Source organism: Lodderomyces beijingensis, assembly GCF_963989305.1.
Source record: "Lodderomyces beijingensis strain CBS 14171 genome assembly, chromosome: 6".
Classification (NCBI taxonomy): domain Eukaryota; kingdom Fungi; phylum Ascomycota; class Pichiomycetes; order Serinales; family Debaryomycetaceae; genus Lodderomyces; species Lodderomyces beijingensis.
This window is the reverse complement of record NC_089975.1, coordinates 985094-1011633: the sequence shown is the minus strand read 5'-3', so window position 1 is coordinate 1011633 and position 26540 is coordinate 985094. Positions and strand designations below refer to the sequence as shown.

General features: G+C 45.2%; 10 protein-coding genes across 10 annotated transcripts; 5 read left to right on the top strand and 5 right to left on the bottom strand. All coding sequences in view use genetic code 12, as the record gives it.

Annotated features, from left to right (window-relative positions):
- Positions 1 to 2114: 2114 nt before the first annotated feature.
- LODBEIA_P51450 (uncharacterized protein) lies at positions 2115 to 3596 on the top strand (the record flags this gene model as incomplete). Its single annotated transcript, XM_066975445.1, has 1 exon — positions 2115 to 3596. The coding sequence occupies one exon, from the start codon at positions 2115 to 2117 to the stop codon at positions 3594 to 3596; it is 1482 nt and encodes a 493-aa protein (XP_066832083.1).
- A 1407-nt stretch (positions 3597 to 5003) lies between these two features.
- LODBEIA_P51440 (uncharacterized protein) lies at positions 5004 to 7580 on the top strand (the record flags this gene model as incomplete). The annotated part of the gene is made up of 1 exon (XM_066975444.1): positions 5004 to 7580. The coding sequence occupies one exon, from the start codon at positions 5004 to 5006 to the stop codon at positions 7578 to 7580; it is 2577 nt and encodes an 858-aa protein (XP_066832082.1).
- A 268-nt stretch (positions 7581 to 7848) lies between these two features.
- On the bottom strand, positions 7849 to 8868 carry LODBEIA_P51430 (uncharacterized protein; the record flags this gene model as incomplete). Its single annotated transcript, XM_066975443.1, has 1 exon — positions 7849 to 8868. The coding sequence occupies one exon, from the start codon at positions 8866 to 8868 to the stop codon at positions 7849 to 7851; it is 1020 nt and encodes a 339-aa protein (XP_066832081.1).
- A 740-nt stretch (positions 8869 to 9608) lies between these two features.
- LODBEIA_P51420 (uncharacterized protein) lies at positions 9609 to 12914 on the top strand (the record flags this gene model as incomplete). The annotated part of the gene is made up of 1 exon (XM_066975442.1): positions 9609 to 12914. The coding sequence occupies one exon, from the start codon at positions 9609 to 9611 to the stop codon at positions 12912 to 12914; it is 3306 nt and encodes a 1101-aa protein (XP_066832080.1).
- A 250-nt stretch (positions 12915 to 13164) lies between these two features.
- LODBEIA_P51410 (uncharacterized protein) lies at positions 13165 to 15537 on the top strand (the record flags this gene model as incomplete). Its single annotated transcript, XM_066975441.1, has 1 exon — positions 13165 to 15537. The coding sequence occupies one exon, from the start codon at positions 13165 to 13167 to the stop codon at positions 15535 to 15537; it is 2373 nt and encodes a 790-aa protein (XP_066832079.1).
- A 102-nt stretch (positions 15538 to 15639) lies between these two features.
- On the bottom strand, positions 15640 to 16588 carry LODBEIA_P51400 (uncharacterized protein; the record flags this gene model as incomplete). Its single annotated transcript, XM_066975440.1, has 2 exons — positions 15640 to 16345; positions 16479 to 16588. The coding sequence occupies 2 exons, from the start codon at positions 16586 to 16588 to the stop codon at positions 15640 to 15642; spliced, it is 816 nt and encodes a 271-aa protein (XP_066832078.1).
- A 295-nt stretch (positions 16589 to 16883) lies between these two features.
- On the bottom strand, positions 16884 to 17915 carry LODBEIA_P51390 (uncharacterized protein; the record flags this gene model as incomplete). The annotated part of the gene is made up of 1 exon (XM_066975438.1): positions 16884 to 17915. One exon carries the CDS (start codon positions 17913 to 17915, stop codon positions 16884 to 16886), a length of 1032 nt encoding a protein of 343 aa, XP_066832077.1.
- Positions 17916 to 18640: 725 nt separating this feature from the next.
- On the bottom strand, positions 18641 to 19837 carry LODBEIA_P51380 (uncharacterized protein; the record flags this gene model as incomplete). Its single annotated transcript, XM_066975437.1, has 1 exon — positions 18641 to 19837. One exon carries the CDS (start codon positions 19835 to 19837, stop codon positions 18641 to 18643), a length of 1197 nt encoding a protein of 398 aa, XP_066832076.1.
- Positions 19838 to 21539: 1702 nt separating this feature from the next.
- Positions 21540 to 23309, bottom strand: LODBEIA_P51370 (uncharacterized protein; the record flags this gene model as incomplete). Its single annotated transcript, XM_066975436.1, has 1 exon — positions 21540 to 23309. The coding sequence occupies one exon, from the start codon at positions 23307 to 23309 to the stop codon at positions 21540 to 21542; it is 1770 nt and encodes a 589-aa protein (XP_066832075.1).
- Positions 23310 to 24353: 1044 nt separating this feature from the next.
- On the top strand, positions 24354 to 26333 carry LODBEIA_P51360 (uncharacterized protein; the record flags this gene model as incomplete). Its single annotated transcript, XM_066975435.1, has 1 exon — positions 24354 to 26333. One exon carries the CDS (start codon positions 24354 to 24356, stop codon positions 26331 to 26333), a length of 1980 nt encoding a protein of 659 aa, XP_066832074.1.
- Between the last annotated feature and the right edge of the window lie 207 nt (positions 26334 to 26540).

Genomic DNA, 26540 nt, shown 5'->3' with positions numbered 1-26540 from the left:
AAGAAAAAAAAATTTCAAAAACGAACTCCCTGGGAATTGACTGTCTGTCATGTTTCGCTGATGATGATGATCATGGTGGGTTCAAAGCAGTTTCTGCCGTTATCTTTTTTTTTTTTTATGTATTCCATATATATATCATTTCCAAAGACCATTTATACCCCATATTTTCAGGAGGGATCTTTTCATTGCCAGCTCCGATGGTGCAAAGCGTAGAACTTTTATTACTTTGTTACTCTGTGGAGATATCTGGAGTTGCCCCAGAGTTCATAATCTAAGTAAAATAAGCTGATAAGCTGACTGTGGTTTCATTATATGTCTTTTTAAGGGTCGCGTGAGCATTCATCGTTAAACTGATGATGAAAAATACATGTCAATGTCAAGCAAAATATCAAAAATTTGTTCCATTTTAAAGTAACCGGCTCATCTCTTCAGCCGAAGAGCCTTTTTGATAATGGTGGATAAATCACTGGACCTGTCGTGATTATTGACTAATGTGCTATCACACAGTCCGTCGACATCCTGTGGCCAACAACTACAGCTGAATAGCTTGGTTGGTTCTATAGTGTAGCTTGGTTATCACATTTGGTTTTGATCCAAATAACATCAGTTCGAATCTGGTTAGGACCTAATTTTTTTTGTCCACTTTCTCAACATTTTTTTTTTTCTCACCAATGCAGTTGCAATTCTTGACTGTTGAGAATGACATTACACATCGCCTAGGGCTGACCATTAGTTTTTTTTTTTGAAGATTTCGCAAACGTTTACTTCTGCCACAAGTCCAATCTCTAAAGTGCTGGCTAATCAACGTTTAAACTTTGAAGGTGAGTCTTTTTTGAAGCATTTTTGTCGTGCTTATTTAAAAGCGAAAGCAAAAGCGAACTTGAGGCTTTGCCACCAGGAGGCAATCGAGATATGAACTCCCCGGATTTGCTCTTCCCCGATCCGTGAATAAAGTTTGTCCATGAAATGCCATGAAGGGAAGCAACTTATCCCAAACTGAACACAGTCGACCAGTCCACACCCATTTTTTCACCTAGTTGTCACCTCGACACCACGGGGTCGGAGAGAGAGAGGACAGCAAGATGCTCGATTAGCTTGATTTGCTCGATTCAATCAAAGCGATTGCTACATTGCCTATTTCAAAAAACACGATGTTTCATTTTCCTTTTTTTTTTTTTTTTTCTTTGCCCTTGACGTGGTGGTGTAGGATAAACTAAGGTTATGTTATGACGTCTGGTGTGGTTGCAAAAAAGTTAAAAAAAAAAATGTCGCTGTGGTAGGGGGGACTGAAACCAAACATGGCTGTTGATCAAACACACGCAGGATGAGATGTGTAGCATCCCGCCCCTTGTCTAGCAAATCTAGCAAATACACATCTTTATGTATATGTATGTATATATATATATAGATGGAAAGTGTCGACTCTACGGGTTCATGCTCGACGTTTCGACTTTTCGACTCTAGGTCACCTAGTCGTATATCAAGTATTTCCTTCTACACTAACTATCTGCTTTGCTTGCTTGGCCCCAACTGATAAAAAAAATGTCCTCGTTCATTTATCAATGTACTTTCTGTTGCCAGTTCTATGACGATAAGGATTTCTGCGAGTACCATCAGATCAGAGACCACGATCGTCCCGTTGGTAACTATAGAATCAAGACCATCTACAGGAAATGAAGAAAAAGAAGAAGAAGATGACGATCATGTGAATTGGATTGTTTGAAGAGACAGCGTTGCAGTCGTTTGAGAACAAAGCAGCTGCTGTGGTCAATTGAGATGAGAAAGTACTTTTATTGTTTTTATGATACGTTAAACATGTGTTCTTCTTTTTTCTTTGTATATGTATCACGATGAATGAATGTGTTCATGATCTGGAGTTCTGATTCTGCAGTGGTGAGGGTTAGCAGACGCCGCCCCCTAAAAACCCAGGGGGGTGGTGTCTCCCAGTGTCGCGAAATATTTAGACACTTCTGCGCTCGCGACAAGTGCATGCATGTAGTGTGGGTGGGTTTGCCGTGCTCGTCTAGTCTGCTCCGCATTTTATAAGAGGAGACAAGTAATTAAAGTAAAACAATACAAGAGCCCATACGGTTGTTCCTTTCCAGTGCTCAAGAATGAGTTCAGACCTAGAAAAAGAAGAGAAAGAAGAAGAAGAAGAACAGATTAGATACGATGACTCAGTGAGGATCAAGAGCTACGCCACTTCGTTCGACATCACTAGCGCCGAGGATGTTCCAGATTTGAGAAATTTGAAGTATAGAACATCGACTGATCATTTAAACTGTCCCGTTTGCCAACAGCCTTTTATAGCTCCACTTACAACGATATGCGGGCATACGTTTTGCAAAGATTGCATCTATGAGTGCTTAAAGTCGTTGAAAAGTTCCGGCACCACCTCGGCCTCAACTGGTTCAGGCTCGGGCTCGGGCTCGGGCTCGGATTCCGGGTTCTGTCCACTTGATCGGACTCCACTCGACGCGGCCAACATAAATGACTTGTTTCCCACGCCGCTTATAGTCACGAACCTCATTGATGATTTAAAAGTATCCTGTTTGAACCACGAGCGAGGATGCGAATGGAGTGGGTGTCGGTGGGAGGTTGAACACCACGTCTTGGACGTTTGCCCTTATACGGGGGTGCGTTGCCATGGGCAAAGACTCAAACGAAATGGAAACGAGATTGAAAAATTAGAAAACAAGTGTGATTTGCTTGTTGAAAGGCGGCACATGAAGAAGCAAAAAGATGCTGAATGCGTTCATCGACTATTCCAATGTGAATTCTGCAAACGGCAAGTCTCGCTTTTGACACAGGAGAAACACCTCGAACAAGAGTGCTTGTTCAACTACAAGAGCTGTGAGCTCTGCGGCAATGACTCCATTGCTGCCAAGAACTTGGAAAAACATCGCGAAAACTGCATCAAGACGGGCAAAATCAAGTGCCCCGCGCATGAAATTGGATGCAAATGGGTCGGCTCTAATGAGACCTCGTTGGAGATACACTTAGGAGATGGCCACTGCCAGTTGAACCAGTTTCTACCCTCTTTCAACAAGATGTCGAGCCGGATGTCGACGCTAGAGCTGGAAAACGAGTTTTTACAAAAACAAGTACACAAGATTCTCGATTCAATCATTCAAGGCAAAGTCTCGAATCTCGGCTACAATGACAATTTGGAAGAGATCAACAAGTTCAAGGACAATGTCGAGGACCAGGATAAGTTGATTTATTTGAATTTCGAGCTTGACCGGTTAAAGTTTGAAATCAATGAGAAACTCGTGCCGTTTATGAACAAGTACAACAACAGCTTCACCAGCCGCAACGAACAGGAAAACATCAACAACGCCACGATGTTGAAGAACTTGATCAGCGACAACTTTATCATGAGAGAGGATATGAATGTCCAGCGCATGATGATCAACAGCCTAAGAAAACAACTCCAGTATTTGTTGTTTGCACGGAACAAGAATGTGGGGTTGAATGCCAACAGCGGCTCGCTTATGGTGATGCAGAACACGGGCGAAGAATCGATGGTTCCCGGTGAATTCTACAATTCCATCTCCCGAAGTAACTCAGAGGAAAGATTGAACTTGAAACTATAGAGCTAGAGACAACGAGAGAAAGAGGCGATATCACACATGACGTTGCCTCGAGATTTTTTTTTTTTTTCATATATTTTTTTGGTGTAGAAGCATGCAGTTTTGTAATGAATATTTATGATTGAATGGGACTCTCTGTGATGAAAGCAAAAGACCCTCCAAGCAACAATTTGTTGGTCCCACTTTCAATTAAATTTCAACGTACCAAGCAGGGCCCCCCTTTTTTTTTTATTTTTCCTGGATTAGGCCAGCGGCGAGAAGCGGCAGTAACAATATTAAAATTTATCGCGAGCTCCGCCAGGACAAGGCAAGAAGGCAAATAATAAAAAACGACAACAACAACCACAACGACAAACTTCCGGATAGTGAGGAAAACGCAATCATAATTGCACTTGTTTATTTCGCTTGTCCGTTCTAGTTTTTGCAGAGCAAGTTTCCTGATCTCCAGAGTGACTGCGGTGTATCCGGATAGGATTGGACTTGTCAGGCCCCCCGGCATGAAGGTCATTTGTTTGAGTGGGGGTATTGCTGATAAGTATATTCACCGTCAGGTACAGGTACCCAAGGTCTCTTAATACGTTTTTTTTTTTTTAAAAATTCATTTGGAACAGATACGTCTTAAATCCGGCTCGTACTTTCCCACTTTGCGTTTGGTGTAACCGGACATTTAAAATAACTAAACCGCAGATGAACACGCTGCTAAGCTTTGTCCTCCTGCAACGTTGAGAAAAACACCCCGAAATTGACCTGTTGGTGCAATGTGGGTGGTGGTTGATAATTTCCCGATTAGGACACCCACAGAGGAGGATCACGTGCACCAATATTTCACAACCACGAGTTTGCTCTCTGGAGCTCTCTCTTTTTTTTCAATTTGGGGGTCGCTTATACCGATGCTCATGAAGAGTATATCAAGAACAAAACCAGCGGTTCTTTGCTTTCTCTTTTTCGTATATATCTCTAAAGATATATATATATACCCCCTCCCCTCGAGACGTAAGCTTCTTCGCAAAGTGAAGATTTTCCCATCCACTTCAACCACACAGCGACATTCAGAGGGCAGATTCATAGGTGGATTCTGAAGTTTTACCCAGGTAAGCATTTCGTTCCTACCCAAGTCCCCAATTCTGCAATATCTCTCTCCTCCACCCCACACACCCATTCACGTATATATTCACATACAACCATTCGAATATTTGCAAGTCTCAAGCTTGCTGGAGAGGCACTTTTCAACTACAACCGGGGCTGCATTCTTGAAACACACGCTTCTACTTCGGGTCTGCTTTTCCCCCATATCCAGAAACAAACCACGACTGTTCATTTAAAACCCCCCCACCACTTTCCTTTTGGAACTTTCTTTCCTTCCCCCCTATCTTTTTTTTTTGTTTATTTTGAATTCCCTCAGCCTCAAACATGGACACTCTTGAGATCCACTCCAAGGATTTCTTGATAAAATGGATCAGTGCTCCTGAAAACTCAGTCATTGACTGGCAGGTCAAACCGTTGAAGAAGTCCATCAATTTTGCCCTTTACCAGAAAAGGGACGATGCCGACTCGCAACCTTCCTCCACGAGTGATTTCGCTGATAGCGCCGGCCTTTCCGACCTGACACCCACGAACGCGAGATTAAGAGCCAACTCCACCGCCACCGTGAACCAGTTCACCAAGTCCAACGATGTCTACAAGTCGAAATCTCGAACATCGACGTTGTCGACCATTGGCGAGTCAAACTTGGACTTGATCAAAAACTACCACAAGTTGGTGGCTAACGAATTGGTCCATGGCAAGTACGAAGCTCCCAATGGCGGTATGTTTGCATTTGTCTTTGACAATTCTTTTTCCAAGACGATTGCCAAATCCGTCGAGTTTTCAGCCGAGATTCTTTTGGACAAGCCAGCTCCGCAGCAGCACGAGCAATATGTGTTTGACGGCACCCAAAATGGCCACGAAGCAGCTCAACCGGGCAAAGTGTTGCAAAGTGTCATGTTGAAAAAACGGAGAAAGAAGATGCAGGGTTTTACGAAGCGTTACTTTGTGTTGAACTTTAAGAGAGGCACTTTGTCGTATTTCCAAGTCAATGACAACAAGTTGAGGGGCCAGATGCCAATTAAAGATGCCATCATTTCGGCCAATCAGCATAGTCGTGAATTTATCATCGACTCGGGAATGGAAGTTTGGCATTTGAAAACTGTTAATGTTGCTGATTTCAACGCATGGGTGAATGCCTTTAATGCCGTCAAAAAGGAAGACGTTTCACCACAGGGTGAACCAACCTCGGGTTTAGGTGCTGGTGCTGGTGCTGCCACTGGAGCTGGTGCTGCTGCTGGCGGAGTTAGTGCTGCTGCCTTGGCAGTGATTGCCCAGAAATTGAGTAAATTACAAGCAGAGAACCCATCACCTTTAGTCGATGATATAAACAGGGACATGGAAACACTTTTGGCTAAAAGCAGAGGAGAAGCTCCAGCTTCCAAATCGGCCGATTCGCAATCGATCCACTCGAGTGAATTCCACGATGCAGAGGACCACTTTGACGAGGATGGAGTTGTCTTTTTGGACGATGGTGCCCTGCCATCACAAGCAGATGAAGTTGAAGATCAAGTTGACGAAAACTCATCTGACGACGAAGAGGAAGATGACAATAACTTTTATGGCAAGGACGGCGCCTCTGCTGGTGCAGCATTGGGAGCAGGAGTAGGAGTAGGAGCAAGTGCAGGTGCAGGTGCAGATGCAGATGCAGGTGCTGCCGCCCTTCAGGGTCAACCTCCCCAGGATGGTGCTTCTACACCAGCATCCACCGAAGACGACTTGTACCCATTGCCCCACGCTGACGTTAAAAGAAACCCCGATGTTCCAATTTGCACGCATACTCCTCCTTCATTACTAAGCTTTGTTCGTAAAAACGTTGGTAAAGACTTGTCAACCATTGCCATGCCCGTGACGTATAACGAACCAACCACTGTGTTGCAGAAGTTTGCCGAGATGCTCGAGTACCCCGACATTGCCACCAATGCATTGGGCTCCGACTTTCAAGACGAGTCAGGCGAAAAACTTTTGAGAATTGCTGCTTTTGCATTGAGTTCACTCTCGTCATCGCGTGCCAAGGAGAGAAATAAACGTAAACCATTTACTCCATTATTGGGAGAAACATATGAGTTGGTGCGTGAAGATCTCGGGTTCAGATTAGTCTCGGAAAAAGTTAGTCATAGACCACCGGTTTTCGCCTACCATGTTGACACTGAAACTTGGACAATGGATTTTGCCGTTTCCCCATCGCAAAAGTTTTGGGGTAAGCAATCTGAAATCACCACCAAAGGTGTGGTTGTCTTGAAGGACAAGGCCACAGGAGAAGAGTTTTCATGGACTCAGGCTACGCAGATGTTGAAGAATATCATTGCTGGTGAGACTTATGCCGAGCCAACTGGTAACGTCACCATCAAGTCTTCCAATGGGTACAAAGCCGTTGCCGAGTTTTCCAAAGGCGGTATGTGGAGTGGTAGATCCGAAGGCGTTGAGATTAAAGTGTTTGACAACAAGAAGAAAGAATTGCCATATACAGTGAGCGGTAACTGGACCGAGAAATTCACCCTTAAAACCAGCTCGACTGAAAAGACCATTTGGCAAGCTGGCGAATTGTTGCCCAATTATCAAAAGAAGTACGGTTTCACTACATTTGCGGGTACTTTGAATAAAATCACCGAGATGGAACAAGGGCAAATTCCTCCAACTGACTCTAGAAACAGACCAGATTTGCAAGCTTATGAAAAGGGAGATGTGGACACTGCCGAAAACTTGAAAAACAAATTGGAACAAGATCAAAGAGTCAGAAGAAAGCAGACGGAAGATGCTGGTCAACAGCACACTCCTGCATTCTTCAAATTTGCTGGCAATGGGCCCGTCGATGAGGGCAAGTGGGAGTTTATCCAAGGTCCCGCAAGTTATTGGAATAGAAGAAAGAACCAAGACTGGAGTGGATTGACTCCATTATGGTAAAAAAAAAAAAATTTATTCCACTTTGCCATATTTTAGAAATAGATTTATATTTGTATCTACAGTAAAAACTAGAAATTTAGAAAGAATAAAAACATAGGAGCCGTGATTACATAGAACTGGTGTGTTTAATTGGGTCTCTCGAGTAGCAATGGCGAGGTTACTGAACCATGATCGTAGTTCTCATTAATCATCATTAGTTAAATAAATCATACAAACTTATGCCCTTCTCGGCCAACACGCCAACAAAGTTGTTTTCATTTTTTTCATTTTAGTTTGAACTTCTCTTCTTCCGATCTTCAATGATATCCTTCTGTCGCTTCAAAACCGAAGCAACGCAAATCAAGACACTTGCGTCTTCGTGCACGCTACGGGTACTCTCATAGTCGATATCGGCACTAGAATTATAGACATCATCAATCAGCACCTCCGCGTGGCCCAAGCCGAAATACGACTCGTACTCGCCCAAGATTGCCGAGCAGTGCAGTCCGTAATATTCCGGCTTGGCGAATTTCGAAAACGCATTCAATTTGTTCTTCCAGAATGAATCCAAGAGCGGATTCGGTTGCTTCTTCTTGTCCAATTTGTCACTTACTCCATCCCAGTTGTCGCAAAGCGAGGGCTGTTCGGGACGAAGCTCGGTATGTTTGAAGCCGAACTTCACCTGGAACCGTTTCCTGAACCCACCGATATAACTCTCGTCTATCCATCGATGTCTTTCGCCCTTGTAGATGTAGTCATTTATCGGCAACGAAGTATGGCTAAACATGACAAATGAAAAATCAGCTTTCGGGTTATTGGGGTCGGGATGGAACTCAAAGATGTAGCTGTCGTAGCCTATATGGTACCGTTTCTTAACAACGCAGTACTCGTGGAAGTCCCTGTCGACGTCAAATGGGCCACCAATGGCGTTAGGCGTGTACTTCCTAAACGTGAGGAACCTGGAGTTGATGGGGAAAACAGGGTTGACAACTTTGAACAAGGGGATCCCGATACCTTGGTTCTGCAAGTCTTGGACGTGCTCATTGCTGGATTTCTTGAATGCTTCGTACTTGTCGCAGGCGTCGCGGCTTACAAATACTCGGAATCCGTCCGTCCAGAACCGGTTGTTGATCACGATGGTCCACCCTCGCGGAGAAGCACTCTCGAAATAAACTGGTTGCTGGCCAGTGGCAGGCCCTGGTGGCAGTTGATTCTTTTTCTTGAGAGCTTCCTTTTCTTGAGCCGCAGTTGGATATGCAGATGAGCCGTCGCTGGGGTAAACTGGTGGTTGTTTCTCTTGGTCTGTCATCTCTTGGGTAGATGAAAATTCACACACACTTGATGCAAAAGCACTGGTATCTTGAGGAGGCGAGGATTTCCACCCATATTTATACTAACTGGTACCTATCACCTCTCAAGATCGTAAATTGAAACTAAAGATCTTTATTTTTTTACTTTGCCGTGGGGTATATCAAGGGATGTATGTCTTAATTCAAGATCCAATAGATCCGGTCGGGATTTAAAATTAAGAGGGTGGAGGAGGAGAGGGTCACATGCACGTGCAAAAGACTATTGTATGTGAGCGGCTGAGCCAAACCAAGACAGGGAAAGGAAATGACTGGTGTCTTTAGATGCAAATATCACAGCCTCGTATCTAAAGTGAACCAAACGGCATCAAATGAGCCATGTCTGCAGTTTAAACGTAGACGGACTACCCATGTTTCTCTTACATCTTCGTCCTTGCAAAACGTCATTCACTTTTGAGTCGTAGGTGGGGGACAAGCGCATTCGATTCTGATATTCTCTAGCTCAAACAATGCCAGGTATAGCCTCGACTGAAAGCTGGTACCGACGCCAACAATACAACAAACACCTGTCAGTGACGTTGCTTCTCGTAGTATTTGAATGCAAAAGTTGCGAAAGTGCTTCTGCGAAGAAACCCGTGAAGCAACTTCTTGCGGCACAAAAGATTTCTGGCAGCAACCTTTGCCAGTGCTTGTGGCTCTCTTCTTCTTCTCTTCTCCACATCTGAATGATTGATTCATCTAGATGGGTGTCCAGTCACTATGGGATATAGTTGGACCATCAGCAAGGCCGGTGAGGCTAGAGGCGCTATCGAGAAAGAAACTAGCCGTTGACGCCTCGATATGGATCTACCAGTTCTTGAAAGCAGTCAGGGACAAGGAAGGCAACGCCCTCCACCTGTCTCATATTGTTGGTTTCTTCAGGAGGATATGCAAGCTATTGTATTTCGGCATACTCCCAATCTTTGTGTTTGACGGAGGCGTCCCCGTGTTGAAGAGACAGACGATTTTGGAGAGAAAGAATCGAAGGCAGGAAAAGTCAGAGTCTACTCGAGAAACTGCTCAGAAGTTGCTTGCCATTCAACTTCAAAGAGAAGCTGAAGGCGCCGTAAGACGCGACCGGATATTGCCAAGCTCTAACCGCCGCAATCACAATCACAACGGCAACTTTGGTGACGATAACGATAACGATAACGAAAACGATAACGATGACGATGACGACGACGTGATATACTTTGAAGATTTGCCCGCCAACAAGCAAACCGAAGTCAAAACACCACCAAAGCGGCCCAGAACTATCCAGTTTCGCCGCAAAGACGAGTACCACTTGCCCGATTTGCACGAGTTCAAGGTGTCTAAAAACGACCAGCGGATCATGCTCGATGACGAGACAATCCAAGCAGATGAGGACTTTGATCACGTCGATGGAATAAACATCAATGACGTTGACCCCAAATCGAAGGAGTTTGCCAGGGACCTCCCCATCGCGACTCAGTACATGATTTTAAACCACCTTCGATTGAAGTCGCGGTTGAGAATGGGGTACAGAAAAGAGCAGTTGCAAGAACTATTCCCGAGCCTGATGGAATTTTCCAAATTCCAAATTCAGCAAGTGCAAAAGAGAAATTTCTTCACCCAGAAGTTGATGAATGTGACTGGTATGGGTGACGACTTCAATGTAGAACGCCGTATTGCAGGCGACAAGGATAGGAAATACGCATTGGTCAAGAACGAAGATGGGTGGACGTTGGCGTTGCTGGGCCAAGGCTCCAGCATTGAAAACCCAGTTGCTCTATCTGATGGTGAAGAAGAAGAGGAGCATGAAGCAGCAAAGCAGAGATTGAGGCCTCCTGGTAGAGCCGAAAAGGTGCAGCCAACAGATGTAGTGAATATATCCGAGAATAGTGATTCCGATTTTGAAGACGTTCCACTCGAAGAAGAGAAAGAAACACAGGAGGAGCGAGATCTTCAGCAAGCGCTAATCCGATCGATTTATGATCAGTATGAACATCAGCAACCTAACAAAGAGGAGGACAGCGCTGTTGCAGAGAAAGAAAAGCAAAACCGTGGACTTTTTGATTTGGCAAAGGCACTTGAAGAAAGCAAGAAGGACTATTATCGGTTGGTTGAAGATGAAAAACAGCTAATGAAGACTGCACCAACCAATCACCAAGGTTCGATTGGACTTGGACAATCTTTTCTATTTCCCGGCTTGAATTTTGAGAGCAAACCAAGCGAAATACTGGCGACCGAGGCGCCCAATACTAACAAAGAGCCAGCTTCGAGAGACAAGTTGCGTTCATCCTTTCCAGCTCCAGATCATACACAGAAAACATTGAAATCCGATGCGGGGAATAAACATCTGACAAATTTGCCCCTCAAAAGCGATCTCGGCTCGTCTTTTTTGTTTTCTAATGATAATCACAGAACGGGCAGGGTTGAATTGAAAAGAGAAAACAAGCGTCGTGGATCACACCCCCCGCCACAAGACAAAATGGAGGACAGTACACCTGCCGTACCTGTTGCACCGACTGAGGGGTTGTCAAATCAAATTTCCAAATCGGTAACTACCGAAACCGCGCGTGTTCATCAACCAGACAAGCGCATCAGGTACAGTTCGAGTGCAGAAGAAGAAGAACAAGAAGAAGAAGAAGAAGAAGAAGAGGAGAACGACAACAACGAAAAGGAGGAAATCAACCAAACCAAGTGCCAGCAACAGATTCCCGACTGGTTCCGGAACGAAGTCAACCAGACATTGAACCCCCACAATGAAAAGTTCGTATCTAATACCATCTACAATCAGAGCAAACCGAAAGAAGAAGAGGAAGCCATGGGACTCATACCGTGGTTTGAAGCAAAGGAATATCTAGAACAGCAGGAATCAGAACATAGCGACGACGGCGTGGTTGAAATCGGCTCGCCCGTTCACGCGTCACCAATTCATCCAACTGTGGTGGACAAGCCTGTGCCGCCACTAAATGATGATTCAGCCCAGAAGCAGCAATCGACTGAAGACTTATCCACGGATGTGTCCCGAAAAGCTGCTGTGATTGACTACGAATACGAAGAGAATGAAGAGGAGGACCTTTTCAACCAGCTCAGGGCAGAGGAAGCAGATAGCGAGAAGCTCCAAACGCAAATTAGACAATCTCACGTTTTGCCAGTTTCCTCGGTTGAGACTAGAATAACCGAAGAGCATCTTTTGCAGGAAAAGTTGCAAAAGGCCAAGCGAGACTCGGACGAGGTTACAGAGAACATGATCTACGACGTGCAGGAATTGTTGAAAAGATTTGGGATACCATTTATAACAGCACCTATGGAGGCAGAGGCGCAATGCGCCGAGCTCTTGAAGATTGGACTAGTTGATGGAATCATCACGGACGATAGCGATTGCTTTTTGTTTGGTGGAGACAAGGTATACAAGAACATGTTTAATCAAAAGCAGTTTGTTGAATGCTACTTCAAAGACGACATTGATGCTAAACTTGGTTTATCCCAGGATAGTTTAATCGAACTCGCGTTGCTCTTGGGAAGCGACTACACCGAGGGAATCAAAGGCATTGGCCCTGTTCTTGCAATGGAAATCTTGGCCGAGTTTGGAAACTTGACCAAGTTCAAGCAGTGGTTCGACAAGCATACAAAGGCCGCCACGGGAGATAAACGTAACTTGACATCGTTGGAGAAGAACTTGCTCACGAGAACAAAGAATGGTAAATTGTATTTGCCTGACAGCTTCCCCGACAAGGTTGTTTTCGAAGCTTATAAGCAGCCACAAGTAGATCACGACAAGAGCGAGTTCAAATGGGGAGTGCCGAACTTGGACCAGATTCGGTCGTTCCTTATGTATAACGTCGGTTGGACGCAGGAGAGAGTGGACGAGGTGATGATTCCTTTGATACGGGACTTGAACAAAAAGCGCGCTGAAGGAACGCAGTCAACCATTGGAGAGTTTTTCCCTCAAGAGTATATTCAGAGCAGAAAAGAGCTCCACTTGGGCAAGAGAATGAAAACAGCTGCAAACAAGCTACACAAGAGGAAGAAATTGAACTAATCCGAGTAGCAGTACTTTTTGTATTCCTTATAGATTGTACGTTATAGTTTGTATTCTTGTATTCTTGCATTTTTGCAAATTTTGCAAATTTTGCAATTCTTTTGTCTCTGTGTATAAATTGTGGTGGTACTCTACCGGTCGCAAAGAAATATATGTTGACGTAAAAACATCTACCTTTTCATGATAACTTTCTTGGTTCAAGACCAATTTTTCCTTTTTTTCAACACAGGTCTCACGGACTGTGAAAGCAATGAATGACTCACTATCCAAAATCACGTCCATAATAGAGTCCGCCAAGGACTTGTCGATGGAGGCATTCTCGGCATCGACCCGTTTGATCGATTCGCAAGGAGGAACAACGGCGCCAGAGGAGATTTCCAAGCTTTTGAATTCCAGATCCAACAGGGACGTCCTCAATGGGATGAAGTGCGTGACGACGATAGTCTCCAAGGGCGAAGACGGACTTTTCTATTTTGCAGATGTCGTCAAGAACATCACGAGCGACAACGCAAAGATTCGGCAGTTGGTAATTGTCTACTTGACCAAATTTGCTGACGCAGAAGCCGATACTGCATTGCTCTCGATCAATTCTATTCAAAAATCATTGACTGACAAACTGCCAGCAAACCGAGCAATTGCCATTAGGGCACTAGCGGGGATCAAGATTAGCTCGATTGTGCCAATTGTAACGTTGAGCTTGAAGCGGGCGTCAACGGACCCGTCAGCGTTAACCAGAGCCGCGGCGGCTATCTCTATCGGCAAGATTTACGGAATAGCGGGCAAGTCCAAAAAGCAAATCTACGAAATTTTGGGCAAGTTGTTGTCCGACAGCGATGTGGTTGTGGTTTCCGCTGCCATCAAGTCCTACTCCAGAATCAGGCAAAACGAGCTTGGCAACCAGCATGATGCTACTAAATGGCAGCATATCCATGGCAATTTCAGGAGATTCTGTGCACTATTGACAAGGTTTGACGAGTGGGCGCAAGTATATGCGATCGATATCATGACAGAGTACTGCCGTAAATTTATAGCCAAACCAAGCAAAGACACTATGGATGCAGACTTGCAGCTTTACTTGAGCTCATTGCGGCCGTTGGTGCAATCCCTATCTCCAATGGTGGTTGTAGGCGTGGCAAAGGCCACGTACCTATTATCCCCAGCTACGTTTGCTGAATATCGAATGGAAACTATGCTATGCAGAATCGGGACCCGCGATTCATCCAAGTTTGCTGCATTTGCCCTTGAAGTTGTGGCTTTGATTTGCGAAAAAGACGCACTGCTATTCGCGGCGGAGTTTAGACTGTTTTATTTGTTTCCCGATGACCTTGACGAAGTGGCAAGATTGAAGCTTGATATACTTTCACTACTATCGACAGAGGACAACTTCAAGTACATTTTCGAAGAATTGAAATACTACTCCATGAATTCCAACGATGAAATGTCGAGCAAAGCCATCAAGGCAATGGCCAACTGTTCTCGGCTCTCGCCCCAATGGAACGAGTCAATTTTGAATTGGTGCTTGTCCAAAATTGAGAAACTCAAGGGCGACTTGTTGATTGAGCTTTTGACCGTGATACGTTTCATCGTTCAGGAGATGTACGATACCAATCCGATTGCGGAAAAGAGAAATATTTTGCGGATTATGAACAAATTGGCCTCGATTTTGAGGACGTCAGCTTTGGAAATGGACGCCGAAGCCAAGGCTTCAATTCTATGGACGATAGGAGAGTACACGGCATTTGTTGAAAACTCCATCGGACCCGATGTGTTGCGCTTGATGCTCAAGTCGTTTGCTAACCAAGCGGAACCGGTGAGGTACCAGCTCCTTGTTTTGGCGTCGAAAGTTTATGCATACCAGTTGATTACTCTAGCGAGCGACGTTGAGTCTGGTAAATCAGACAAGGAGGCCGTGGGCCTCATTTTGCAGCAGTCGGTTGAGTTTAAAATGTTTCAACACACACTACAATTGGCCAAGTATGATGTTTCATACGATACACGAGACCGCGCTCGGATGTTTAGCGCGTTATTGAACTCGGGGCTAGAGCGAGCACAGTTGGCCTCGTTGATTTTGCAAGTGCCCAAGTTGATCCCACTAGTGAATCCAGAGAGCATGAACACGAACGAAAATGGTATGAGGCTGTATTTCACTGAGCCGGCATGGACCGAGGACACCGGAGCATTGCCACCTTCTTCAATCAGAACTGAAGCACCTATCCAGTATAATAAACTTTCCGACAGGGCCATGTTTGCGTCGTCAGAGAAGGCCAGATCGCCTTCGCCCATTACGGACAAGGCGATTTCGTCTAGCCAAATCCAAAGCTCGGTTAATCGGGCGAAGTTTGAACAGCAGAAACAAAAGACTTATCAATTGCAAAGCTTGGATGATTTTTTTAAGAGCGAGGAAGAGTCGAGCTCCGAGGAGGAGGAGGAGGAAGGAGAAGAGGAAGAGGTAGAGGAAGATGATGATGACGATGACGATGACGATGAAGAAGAAGAAGAAGAAGAAGAAGAAGATGATGATGACGGCGATGGTGATAGTGATGAAGATAGTGATGATGGCACTGATCATGATAATGATGCGGGTGATGCCCATAGTAATGGCTATTCTAAATTCAAGAAATAAAGCGCCGGATATATTTATTACACGCATTGTGTGAGCAGTGGTCTATACACAAGTCATTCTCTCTCTCGATAGTCCTCTCCCATGTAACCACTGGCTGCCATGTCAAGCCGTAGCCGCAATAGTAGCTGCCGCAGCGGTGTTGCTCTTCTCCACCGCATCTCGCACTCTTTTCAAGACCGTAGCAATATAAATATGGACCAAATCGTCCTCATCAACGGAATATATACTTTCGAAATTGGCACCGGGATCTGGACATTGGCAAACATCTTCAAAATTTAATACCCCAAATGAATCCTGCTTACTTTCAATCAAAGCTCCAAGACTCGAGATTCCATAATACTCTGGCTTAGGAGCCGACGACTTGAACAACGACTTGAACGGCGAGACTAGAAGCGGGTTGAATTTGCTCTTTTTATCAAGAGCGTCGCTTTTGCCGTCCCAGTTGTCGCAAAGTGAGGGTTGACCATCCGCGAGGATAAAATGTCCAAACTTGAATTTGGTACGGCCCTGGCGCCGGATTTCACCACCTGAAGTCTCCTTGATCCATCTGTGCCTTATCCCTTTATATAAATAAACATTTATCGAAAAGGTGCTATCCACGTCGTCGTTGCCACTCCGGGTGGACTTGTATCTGAACTTGAGAAAAGTCCTTGAGAACAGCGGCACAATCACTCTGAATAGCGGGACGCCCACTCCTTGACTTCGCAAACCTTTCACGTAGCCGTGGGTGGATTTATTGAAAGCCTTGTGCTTTTCCAAAGAGTCTCGGCTCACAAAAGACCTTGTACCCGTCTTTTCAAGCTCGGTTCTTGATGATAATTGTCCTTTCTTGCTTGCTCTCCTGCTCGTGCCGGTGATGCACCAGAGGATCCACCGCACTGCCCCGTGTGTAGTTTCCCTCGTCGTATCCAGGCGGCGTTTCAAGCGTGCTTTTCTCTGACCTCCACGCCTCAGCAGTTTCCTTGTTGCTGCTGCTGTTGCGATTGGGATCTTGCATGTACTTGGGCGGCTCTTTTGAATCCGCCCTTTGCTCTTGTGGTTTAATAATCATGGCTCTTGAACCATGGTTGGTTTAATTGTTTATGCACTTGTCTGGATAAATTGAAAATTCCAAGGGCCCGAGGTTACTGAGCTCGTGAGATATGACGGTCGGATTTAGAACGCTGATTGAGCTCTAACTCCGCTCATTACGTCATAATGTTTTTCTTCTTTGTTGAGTCACGTGCTCAACTCCGAGAAGTTCACGATAAGACAGAGCATGCCAATTGAAACCGGTACATGTTCTTACTATGACCTACATTGGATACGTCGTCGAGTTACTAGTGTACTCTTGCTTTTGTTATTTTCTAATCAAACAATTCCGGTTTTGCCAATTGATAATTCCTCTTTTTATCGTTATCAATGTATTTCTTGTTGGTCAATAGCACTTTTGCAACGCACGCGGACACCAATGCCTCGAGCCCCACAGAAGCAACACATTCCGGATCCAAATCTTTACGCGCCACGGCATCGCAAATCTTGAGTATGGCCGGTTTCCCTTTCGTTTCCCTTGTGCAGTTCCCTATATTGCTTCTTCCGTAAAATAGTTGGTCATCAGTAAGCTTTCCATACTGAGGCTTCAACAAGGGATTCTTTGACGAGTTCATGTCGAGCTTGGTGCCCTTGCCATCCCAAGAATCAACCAAGGATGGCTGATTGTCATCAAGTATAGTGTGCCTGAACTCAGTTTCGGGACTTGCCTTGGAGAAGAACAAGCCTCGTTTCTTCTTTGGTTCCAAATTGCAGCTGTTTTTCGATTCATCTACCCATCTGTGGATTTCACCTTTGTATTTGTAGTCATTGATCGGGTGCACGGCGTGGCTAAACATTGTGAATGAGAAATTTTGTTTGGGATCTTCACGATCAGGAGTGAAGGTAAATACAAAGCAGTCGTAAGCAGGACGGCACAACCTCTTGACGGCACAGAAATGAAAGTAGTCGTTGTTAAAGTTGAACGACCCAAACTCGGGAAGTTTGTATGCGTAAAACTCCATAAATTGGGCAGATGAAGCATAGGCGTTAAATTCACCTTTCAAAACAGGGATACCAATGCCATTCTGTTGCAGCATTCGCAAGTGATCGTTTTTGGACTTTAAGGACTTCTCGTACATCTTCCAAGCGTCTTCACTAACGAATGTGTATGTATCGGTCTTGCAAATGGCTAGTTCCCTGTCTCGTACAAGCAAAGAGTCCGCACTATTGTGGTGGACCGTGGCAGTAGTACCCTCAAAAGGCCCAGCTTTCGATTCCTTGCTTTTTGCGGATATATCAACTTTTTCATCTCCTTTGAATTCAAGCTCGCTCTCTTGGTAAGAAGGCGGTAGGTTTTTAAAAGTCATTGTGAGTCAACTAGTTTTGATGTGGTTCCGACTTCTTGAGTGGCTAAGTTGTTGGGTTGGTGGGTGGGTTTCAACACCAATATAAACCAACTCTTGGGTCTCAAAGAGCATGGTTGAGGAAGAACAAGACCTCGGGAGATACGTGGGGAAGGAGGGAGGGAGAGAGAGTGTGTAGAGAAGGACATATTAGAGATAAGAGTGGAGGGGGGGGGGCGAGGGACGATGGAGGCTGATGGAATCGGCAACAGCTGTGACTCGAGGGCATTTATTTCGTATCTTCATGGAGGTCCCCTTGAACCCCGAGATGTCAGCCGTTAATTTAAAGTCCAATTTACGAGGTTCTTAAGGGGCGCTCTATTTTTAACCCGTAAAGTGCAAATGCGCATGCTTGCTGCAACAATCCCACCCATTTCACCATTCGTTTCAATTTGGGCTCGGCTTTAGGCGGAAAGAGCAACATCTAAGTCTGATATCTTGTGACCTCACACTGGATTGATGACCTTACCGCAACAGCGTGCAAAAAAAGGGACCCGACGTGTACATCACATCGGATCTTACAGTCAATTTTGTTGAAAAACCTAGATCATTGGAAACCAATTCAAGCCTTCTATATAGTTACACGGGTCCAGACACATCGTGCAATATTTAGCAGCCAGCCGCAGTAAAATCTGACTCTGGAGGGGAGTTTCTATTTGTTTTTCCTTTTCTCAAACATTTTCCCCCATTTAAGCAGCAAATGAGTTGGGATTCTGTAGTTGGTATTGTCTTTTCTTGTCGTTGTCGATGTAGGACTTGCTCGTGAGTAAAACTTTCACAATACAGGCGGAGACTAGAGCGTCGATCCCCACCGATACAACGCATTCCAAATGCATATCTTTGCGCGTGCAGCTGTCCCGTAGCTTGAGTACAGCTGGCTTCTTTGCTTCCTTTGTGCATTTTCCAAATACGCCATTTCCATAGTATTCACCCGGCGACTTGGCCGATAGACCCAAGGCCACTTTCATTAAGCTGCTCGGCGAACGGACCTCCAACTTGGTACTCGAGCCGTCCCAGTCGTCAGTCAATGCTGGCTGAAGTGGCAGAAGCAATGTATGCTTGAATTCGTGTTGTATCTTGGAGCTAAACAGGAACCTCCGACGCTTGAAATCACTAGTACTCGAGTTTTTCGACTCATCCACCCAGCGGGTCCTCTCCCCGTTGTATATGTAGTCATTTATTGGGCGCACGCAGTGGCTAAACATTGTAATTGAAAAATTCAGCTCGGGTGAACTGATATCGGGAGTAAACTCGAAAACATAGCAGTCGTATGATGGTCTGTTGTACCTCTTGACAGTGCAGAAAGTCTTGTAGTCCTTTTGGAAATCAAACGAACCAAACTCCGGGGGGTAATACTTCCAAAAAGTCATAAACAAGGGGTCGTCAATTTTCGTATTGAATACTCCTTTCAACACGGGAATACCGATTCCATTCTGCTGCAACGTCCTCAAGGCGTCGTCTTTGCTTTTCAAGGACTGCTCGTATTTTAGTCTCGAATCCTCGCTGACGTAAACGCCAAAGACGTGAGCAGGGCGAGAGCTGCTCATTACCAATTTCCGTTCTTTCGTGCAATACGAGCAAGACACTTGGCGTTGCGGCTTGGCCGATGACTTTGACTCAGACTCCGAAGTAGAGTCAGGGTGCGAGACATCGATCTTGTCAAAATCGTTGACTAAAGTTGCAACAGTGCTGTCAGCACCAGCAGCACCAGCACCAGCAACAGTAGCCGTTGCAGTAGGTGGGTGTTTAGAAGCAGTAGTTGCCTCGATTTCACCTGGGCCTTGTTGCGTATCTGAACATGGTGGTTCGTGTGGTGCTCCAACGTCCTTCAGCGACGGGTCAACAGCAGTATATGGTGGAAGTGGAGATGAGATAGCGTTAATCATGGTTGATATCTACAATACTTGCACTTTTTTTTTTGAAGGAGCAGGCGACCTCGAGTACAACATATATGTTTATATACGCATGCATATATATAGATGTATGCCATGGCATATGCCATACGCGTATTGCTGGGGTAAGTTGAAGAATTCCAGAATTAAACCATTACATCACAATGCTTATCGACAATGTGTCTGTGCTGTAGAACAAGCGGGATGAGATTAGCTTTCTCATGCTCACAACTACTCTACCTTGCAGTCTTTTAGCCGTGCCTTCAACCAGACACTTCCCTCCCTCCAGTATAACAGCCAATTCGTGTTATCCCCTGGATCGAATCTACGAACCTTTTTTTGCCGCATTTATCCAACCACAGCATCACATGTAATTAAAACTCAACCTGCGATATGCAATAGTCATCATCCAGGGCACATCCCCCAATGCCCCCCTCCACTTCTTGCCTCGCCACCTACGAAATCAAGTACGAGAATAAGCGACTTGTGGTGTTCAAAGTCAATTTTGTTTTTGGTTATTAATCCGCCATGCATCGTAGATCTTCTCGTGTGTGTCATGCTTGATAGGTCAGATACAATAGTGCTTAGCTTCTCCAGTTTTCAGATCAGTCAACTACTCTTTCTCGCTTTCTATCTCGCCCTGCACATATACCCGAGCTTTAAGCCCGATGGACGGGCTTAAAGCAAGATACTAGCTGCTAGCTAAGGTTGCCTTGCCACTGGTGATGACTCGTGGACTCTTTGAAACTGTCTACGATATACAGTTGGAGGCGGAGCGGATTAGTGAGAAAAGTTTTGAGTTTTCTCCTCATTGAGTTCTCTGCCTTGCTTTACGCTGTTGTGTTTCCAACTCCTGGTCTTTTGTAAATGATACTCAACATCCCCTCCGCATTTGGTACCAACCCTTTGTCTCCCGTCTACAGAGTAGCAACGCGATTCAATTGACTTTCATGGACTTGCCAGAGCCTAAGCATCCTATCTCAATTTTCTGAAGTCAGATCATTGCCGCGTTGCACATGTTTTTTTGTTTTTTTTTTGTCTGCATTGATGGTATCGTTAGCTTATCTGGGCAAAACTGATTGTGGGCATTTACGAACCGTTCCACTCGACTACACCGCCAACTCTGGTGGAAGTTAATGGCGATGTTTCTGCTTCGCCATTAACTTCCATCCGCAGAAGCAATTGGTCAAAACTGTTCTATCCTTGATACACCAGCCTACTTCAGGTCACACCTTTCCACCCCTCGTAAAATTCGGGATGTTCTTATCTGACAGTTGAAGTTCTCGAGTGACTCATCGTTAGGGGTAGAAGGGGTAAGTTGCAGCATTATCTTTAAGGGGTACTTGTTTACAACCCCCCTTTACATTTTCCCCCGTTGGCCCGCAAACTAAAAGTATGTCACGTGAAAAACTTGGAGATGCGCTAAATTTGGACAAAGTATCAAAGAGGATGAAGATGGCAGGATTGGAGGAGTAGAGATAAGGTAAGGATCAAACCGTCGACAATTACTTCATGCATCTGTCCGACAACTCTTCTGCGTCTATAGTTGAGCTTCAATTCAAGACCAGACTAGAGCATAAATGAAAAAATAGCGTCAGAAGCTGCTTGATTTGCATTCGTTCATATATTCCGGTTGCCTATGTCAATAAAATTTTATACCGCACTGCACTGCTGTAATGTGCTGTAGTGAGCCCTCTCACACAAACGGAACAGCAGCTCCATCACCTCTCATGTCACTTCCACCGGCAAAGACCAACTGCTCACCGCACGATTCCTTTCTGATGATTTGACCTCTCCCGACAGTTTGTCGTGCATACCCTTTCAAAACCTCCACTGTGTGACCCAAGTGTTTCAACTGCTGAATCGTCTCTTCACCTACCCCTTCTTCAATCTGCACGATGGTGACGGGTGTCCTAACGGGACCATCAGCTCCTCTGCCCCTATCCTTAGGATTGTCATTATCAGAATTCAAAACAAATCTGGGAGAGTCAAGCAGCTGTTGCGGCGTCATGCCAAAGACTACCATGTTCAACACGTGCTGCACGTGACACACCGGCTGGGCAAACCCGCCCATGTTTCCAAACGCCGCGTATAAGGAGTCATCCTTGTTGGTGATCATACCCGGGATTATCGTATGGTAAGGCCTCTTACCTCCTTCTAAACAGTTGGACAAACCAGGAGTTAAATTGAAATTTGACCCACGGTTGTGCAAGCAAAAGCCGTATTTCTCAACCAAAATACCCGAGCCGAACCCTTCGTAAACGGAATTGATAAATGAACACGCTTCCCCATTGGAGTCGGTGACGGAAAAGTAAACGGTATCTGATTTGTATTTGGGATCGGGAACACCGTGTGTCATTGTTTCTCCATCAATGATCTTGGACTTGTCAAAGTGCTTTGCTCTTGTTTTCAAATAATGAGGGTGAAGCAACGCCGTCACTGGCAACTCTTTAAATGTTGGGTCAGTAACATATTCGTCGGAGTCATGGAATCCAAGCTTACATGCTTCGATAAGAACATGCAAATACTCGGGCGAGTTGTGCTTCAATTCGCGCAAGTTGATTTTACCCTCATTGTGCAACTCCTGGATTAAACCCAATGCCAACAACGCAACCAACCCGTGTCCGTTTGGAGGAATCTCCCACACCTTGTGATCTTGAAAGTCTAATTTGATTGGCTCGACAATTGTAGAGGTGTGGTTTTTGAAATCTTCTTTTGCAAGCTTGTGGTTTCTTTTGCTTGTAGTTTCAAGTATTGCTTCTGCAACCGGGCCTTCGTAAAAGGCCTTTTTACCTTCTCTGGATATCAATTTCAAGCATTCTGCAACGGGCAAATTCTTGACAAATTCCCCTTCATTGGGGCCTCTTTCTCCCTCCAAGATAAATGGGTTCACCTTTGCATCCGGGTTTTGTTTCTTCAACTTGGCAATCGAGTTTCTCCAGGCCTTGGCCGACAATTCGGAAACGGGGAACCCCTCTTCGGCCAACGTGACAGCTGGCTGTAAAATGTCTGCAAAGGAAACGTTTCCCGATCCCCACGTCTCAAAAGCATCGTACCACCCGGCAATGGCTCCTGGAACAGTAACAGAAAACGCCGACGTGTAAGGGATTCTCGACATGGGGTGCCCGTCGTTGTGTTCGTTCCAAACATCCTGCGGGGTAACTGCCTTCGCAGCTCTCCCACAGCCGTTCAACCCCAAGACTTTCCCGCTTCCCGCAGCCTTGTTCTTCTGCTTATCGTCGAGTTTGAAGTAAAGCGCAAAGCAGTCGCCGCCAATACCCGTTGACGCAGGCTCGCTGACACACAATGCGGCTGAAACAGCTATCGCCGCATCAACACAGTTCCCACCCATGTTGAGAATTTTCAACCCCACGGAGTTGGCCAACGGCTGAGTCGACGCAACCATTCCCTTGTGCGAGTACACTGTCGATCTTCGCGATACAAACTTCAAAAATTCCAGCGACATCACTTTGTGGCTGAATGTGGAGGTGCTTTGGGCTAGGATATGTTTCTTTATTTTTTTGACAGGTTTCAAAGTGACAGAATATACATTTATCACAACCTTTGAAAGAAAATCATACACAAGACGTAATCACAAGAAGTGTACATGCGTTGGGTCCAACGCGGGTATGCCCAAAAGGGTAATACAATTTATCAACTCCGCGCTTCCGGCACAGGTTTCCCGATAAACTCGGACCGAGCCGGGCGCCAAACCGTTTTCCTTCATTCTCTTTTTAGCCTATACAAAGAGGGAGAGACCAAATATCGACCCTCCCTCTGTTCATCTCATATCAAATAGAGCAACATTGGGAGTCTTCTTCGAGCGAGGATGTGAGGGAGATGGACCTTGGATAGTTGGAGAGAGCTAAAGCATCCTGATAGATGGCGCAAATTTTTCAAGTAATAGAAGGGAGCCCGGAGGAGGTACAAGATATGCCGCACTCAAATTAGCAGATAAGACTGGGAAGAGCTTCGCTTCTTTTTTGTTTTAGGGATGAAAACACATTTTAACATACCGAGGCTGATGAGATTATTCATCATTGACAACGAGGAGCTTAAGAAAGCGCCTGGAGGTTGGAAATTGGTTCACTGAGGAGTGGATCTGCCAACATTTGTAGCTTTCACTGAACAAAAAAAAAAAAAAGACCTAGTATCTACCATTCTCCAATCACGAGCATTTAGCCCCTACGGAGGAAATACACCATGAAATAGGGCTAGTTTTTCATTTCCTCAACTCAAGAATGGACGTTCTTGCATCATGACAGTATGAATGATTGATGTTCAAAAGTTTCCCCATCGTATGTTTTTTTTGTTTTTTTTGTTTTTTTGTTTGCGGGAGTTGGAAAACGTAGTCAAAAGTTTTGCAACCAAATTCAGAAGAAGAACCAAGCTCGTCTTCTCTCAAACACCAACCACAGTGAATCAACAAGACTCAGAGAGGAGCCCAAAGAGTGATACCGTTATTAGATTCATTGAGCCTTGCTTCTAGCTGGAAAACCATGACCCAGAAATGGCAAGACGAGTAGATTACAGTGTGTTGAGAGAATCCTCAAATTCAAGAGATTTATCAGGCACCAACAATTCGAGCAGCAGCAGCAGCGGCAGCATCAACATGTCGACGAGCGAGTGGGAGCCGCAGGCAATTGCAAAGGAGAAGATGAATTCGTTGTATTCTACAGCGTGGGAGTCAAAGAGAGCCTCTACCTCTTCTTCAATGTCGAGCGGTGGTGATGGTGGTGGTGGTGCTGCTGAAGATAATGACAAGTCTGTATCCCCCGAGAAGCTGACTGAACACGTTGCTAAACCAGAGCAAGACGAAAGTTTTGTTAGAGGACGCCCTTCCGCTTGTGTTTTTGTTGCCAGCTTGCGTTCTAGCATGGCCGATGATGACCTTTGTGTGGCAGTCACTAACCACTTTAAAAAATGGGGGTCCTTGACCACTGTCAAGGTGTTGAGAGACACAAGTAACCGCCCATATGCATTTGTCCAGTACTTGACTGAGGAAGATTCCAAGATCGCCATCGAAATGGGCCACAACTCGATGTTGAATGGGAGAAGTATCAGATGCGAAGCGGCAAAAGTCAACCGCACCTTGTTTTTCACTTCCAAGTCAGTTCTTGCCGAGAGTGTCATTAGAGCTATATTAGACAGGTTTGGAGAGATTGAAGAGTTGGTTCCCAGTAATAGTCGCGGCCAAATATTCACTGCCACGGCTGGTTCTGCAGCTTGTAAAGGGTACCGCAACTGGTTTTGCAAATTTGTTTACCGCGACGATGCAATCAAGGCGTTTGCCAGTTTAACGGAAGAAGGGTTTTATCAAATCGAATGGGCGCAAAACGTGGACAAGGCAAACCCCGTGGCCCAGTTTGACGATCTGGATTCGAAAATCGAGTACAAGGTTAAATTTGACAAGTTTTCCGTGTTTGTTGGTCAATTGAGCTCCACGGTTAAGGAAACTGATCTCAGAAAGAGGTTTGAACGGCACGGGGAGATTTTGAACTTGACTTTGATGAAAAAGGCCACCAGCACGTTTGCATTTATCCAGTTCAAAGACGAGTCAAGTGCCGCTGGTTCCGTTGAAGCTGAGAACCACTCCATGTTGTGTGGCAAGACTATGCATGTGCAATATCGTGAAGTTCGCGTGCGTGCTCCAAGGAAATTCAGCGTGGCCCTTGCGCCGCCGCCAATAAACTTGGGCAAGAAATCCTTTGGTAAGAATCATGATGGCGGCAACAAGTTTTTCGCTGGAGCCAAGTCGAGACTCAACAGTTTTGGAGCCAATGGGTTCAGAGCAAGAACCGGCAGAGTTTTCAAGGGAAAAGCAGAGGCGGAGAATGTGTCCGCTGTGGACGACACAGCCGGTCGTGACAGCTCGCAAAAGATTGTTTGGCAAACCTCCCAGGTGGATATTACGAACTCCGACGAGATGCAGCCACGAGTTTTAAGGGCACCCAACTTGGAGCAGGAATTCAAGCCTACTATGATCAAAATGGGCCAGTCATCTTCAACCGAGGAAGGTACTGGAGACGCAAAGAAAGAGGTGAATAAAGACGTTGACTTTGCACACAAGGAGGAGAAAGTCACCGCTGCTGCTGCTGCTGCTGCTGCTGCTGTCAATTCCAATTATGTTGCTCCTCCAAATAGCGGGTTTTCCTTGTTCTACTACGTGCCAGCTGAAAGCGTCAACTTTGCCAATCCCAGTTCTGCTAACTCACAATCTACATTCTACGGGGTCTACCCTCCTTACTATCCACAGCAATCTCAATTTGAAAATGTTGGAATGGGTGGTAACGGTCATGGTCATGGTCATGGTCATGGTGGTGGTGGTGGCGGTAATGGTAGTGGTAATGGTAGTGGTGGTAATGGTAGTGCTAAGAATGAGTTCAATTCGGTTGGAAGCGTCTCGCAGCCTGCAAACTATGGAGTGCCCAATTTCATCTATTATTCAAATGACAACGCCGATGCTACGAGACCAAACCAAAACTTATAAAATTCTGATCATGACCTGGTGTTATCTAGAGAAGTTTTTTTTTTACTATTATCAGTTTTGCTTTAGCTTTTGCAGTATAGGAATAAAATAAAAACGAAATGAAACAAGTTGAGAAACCCAGCCCCGTTGGACTGGAGAAAATTGCGCTTCTTCCTATTGCTTCTCGCTTGCCGTTTTCGATCTATATTCAATTACCTGTATGGTCAC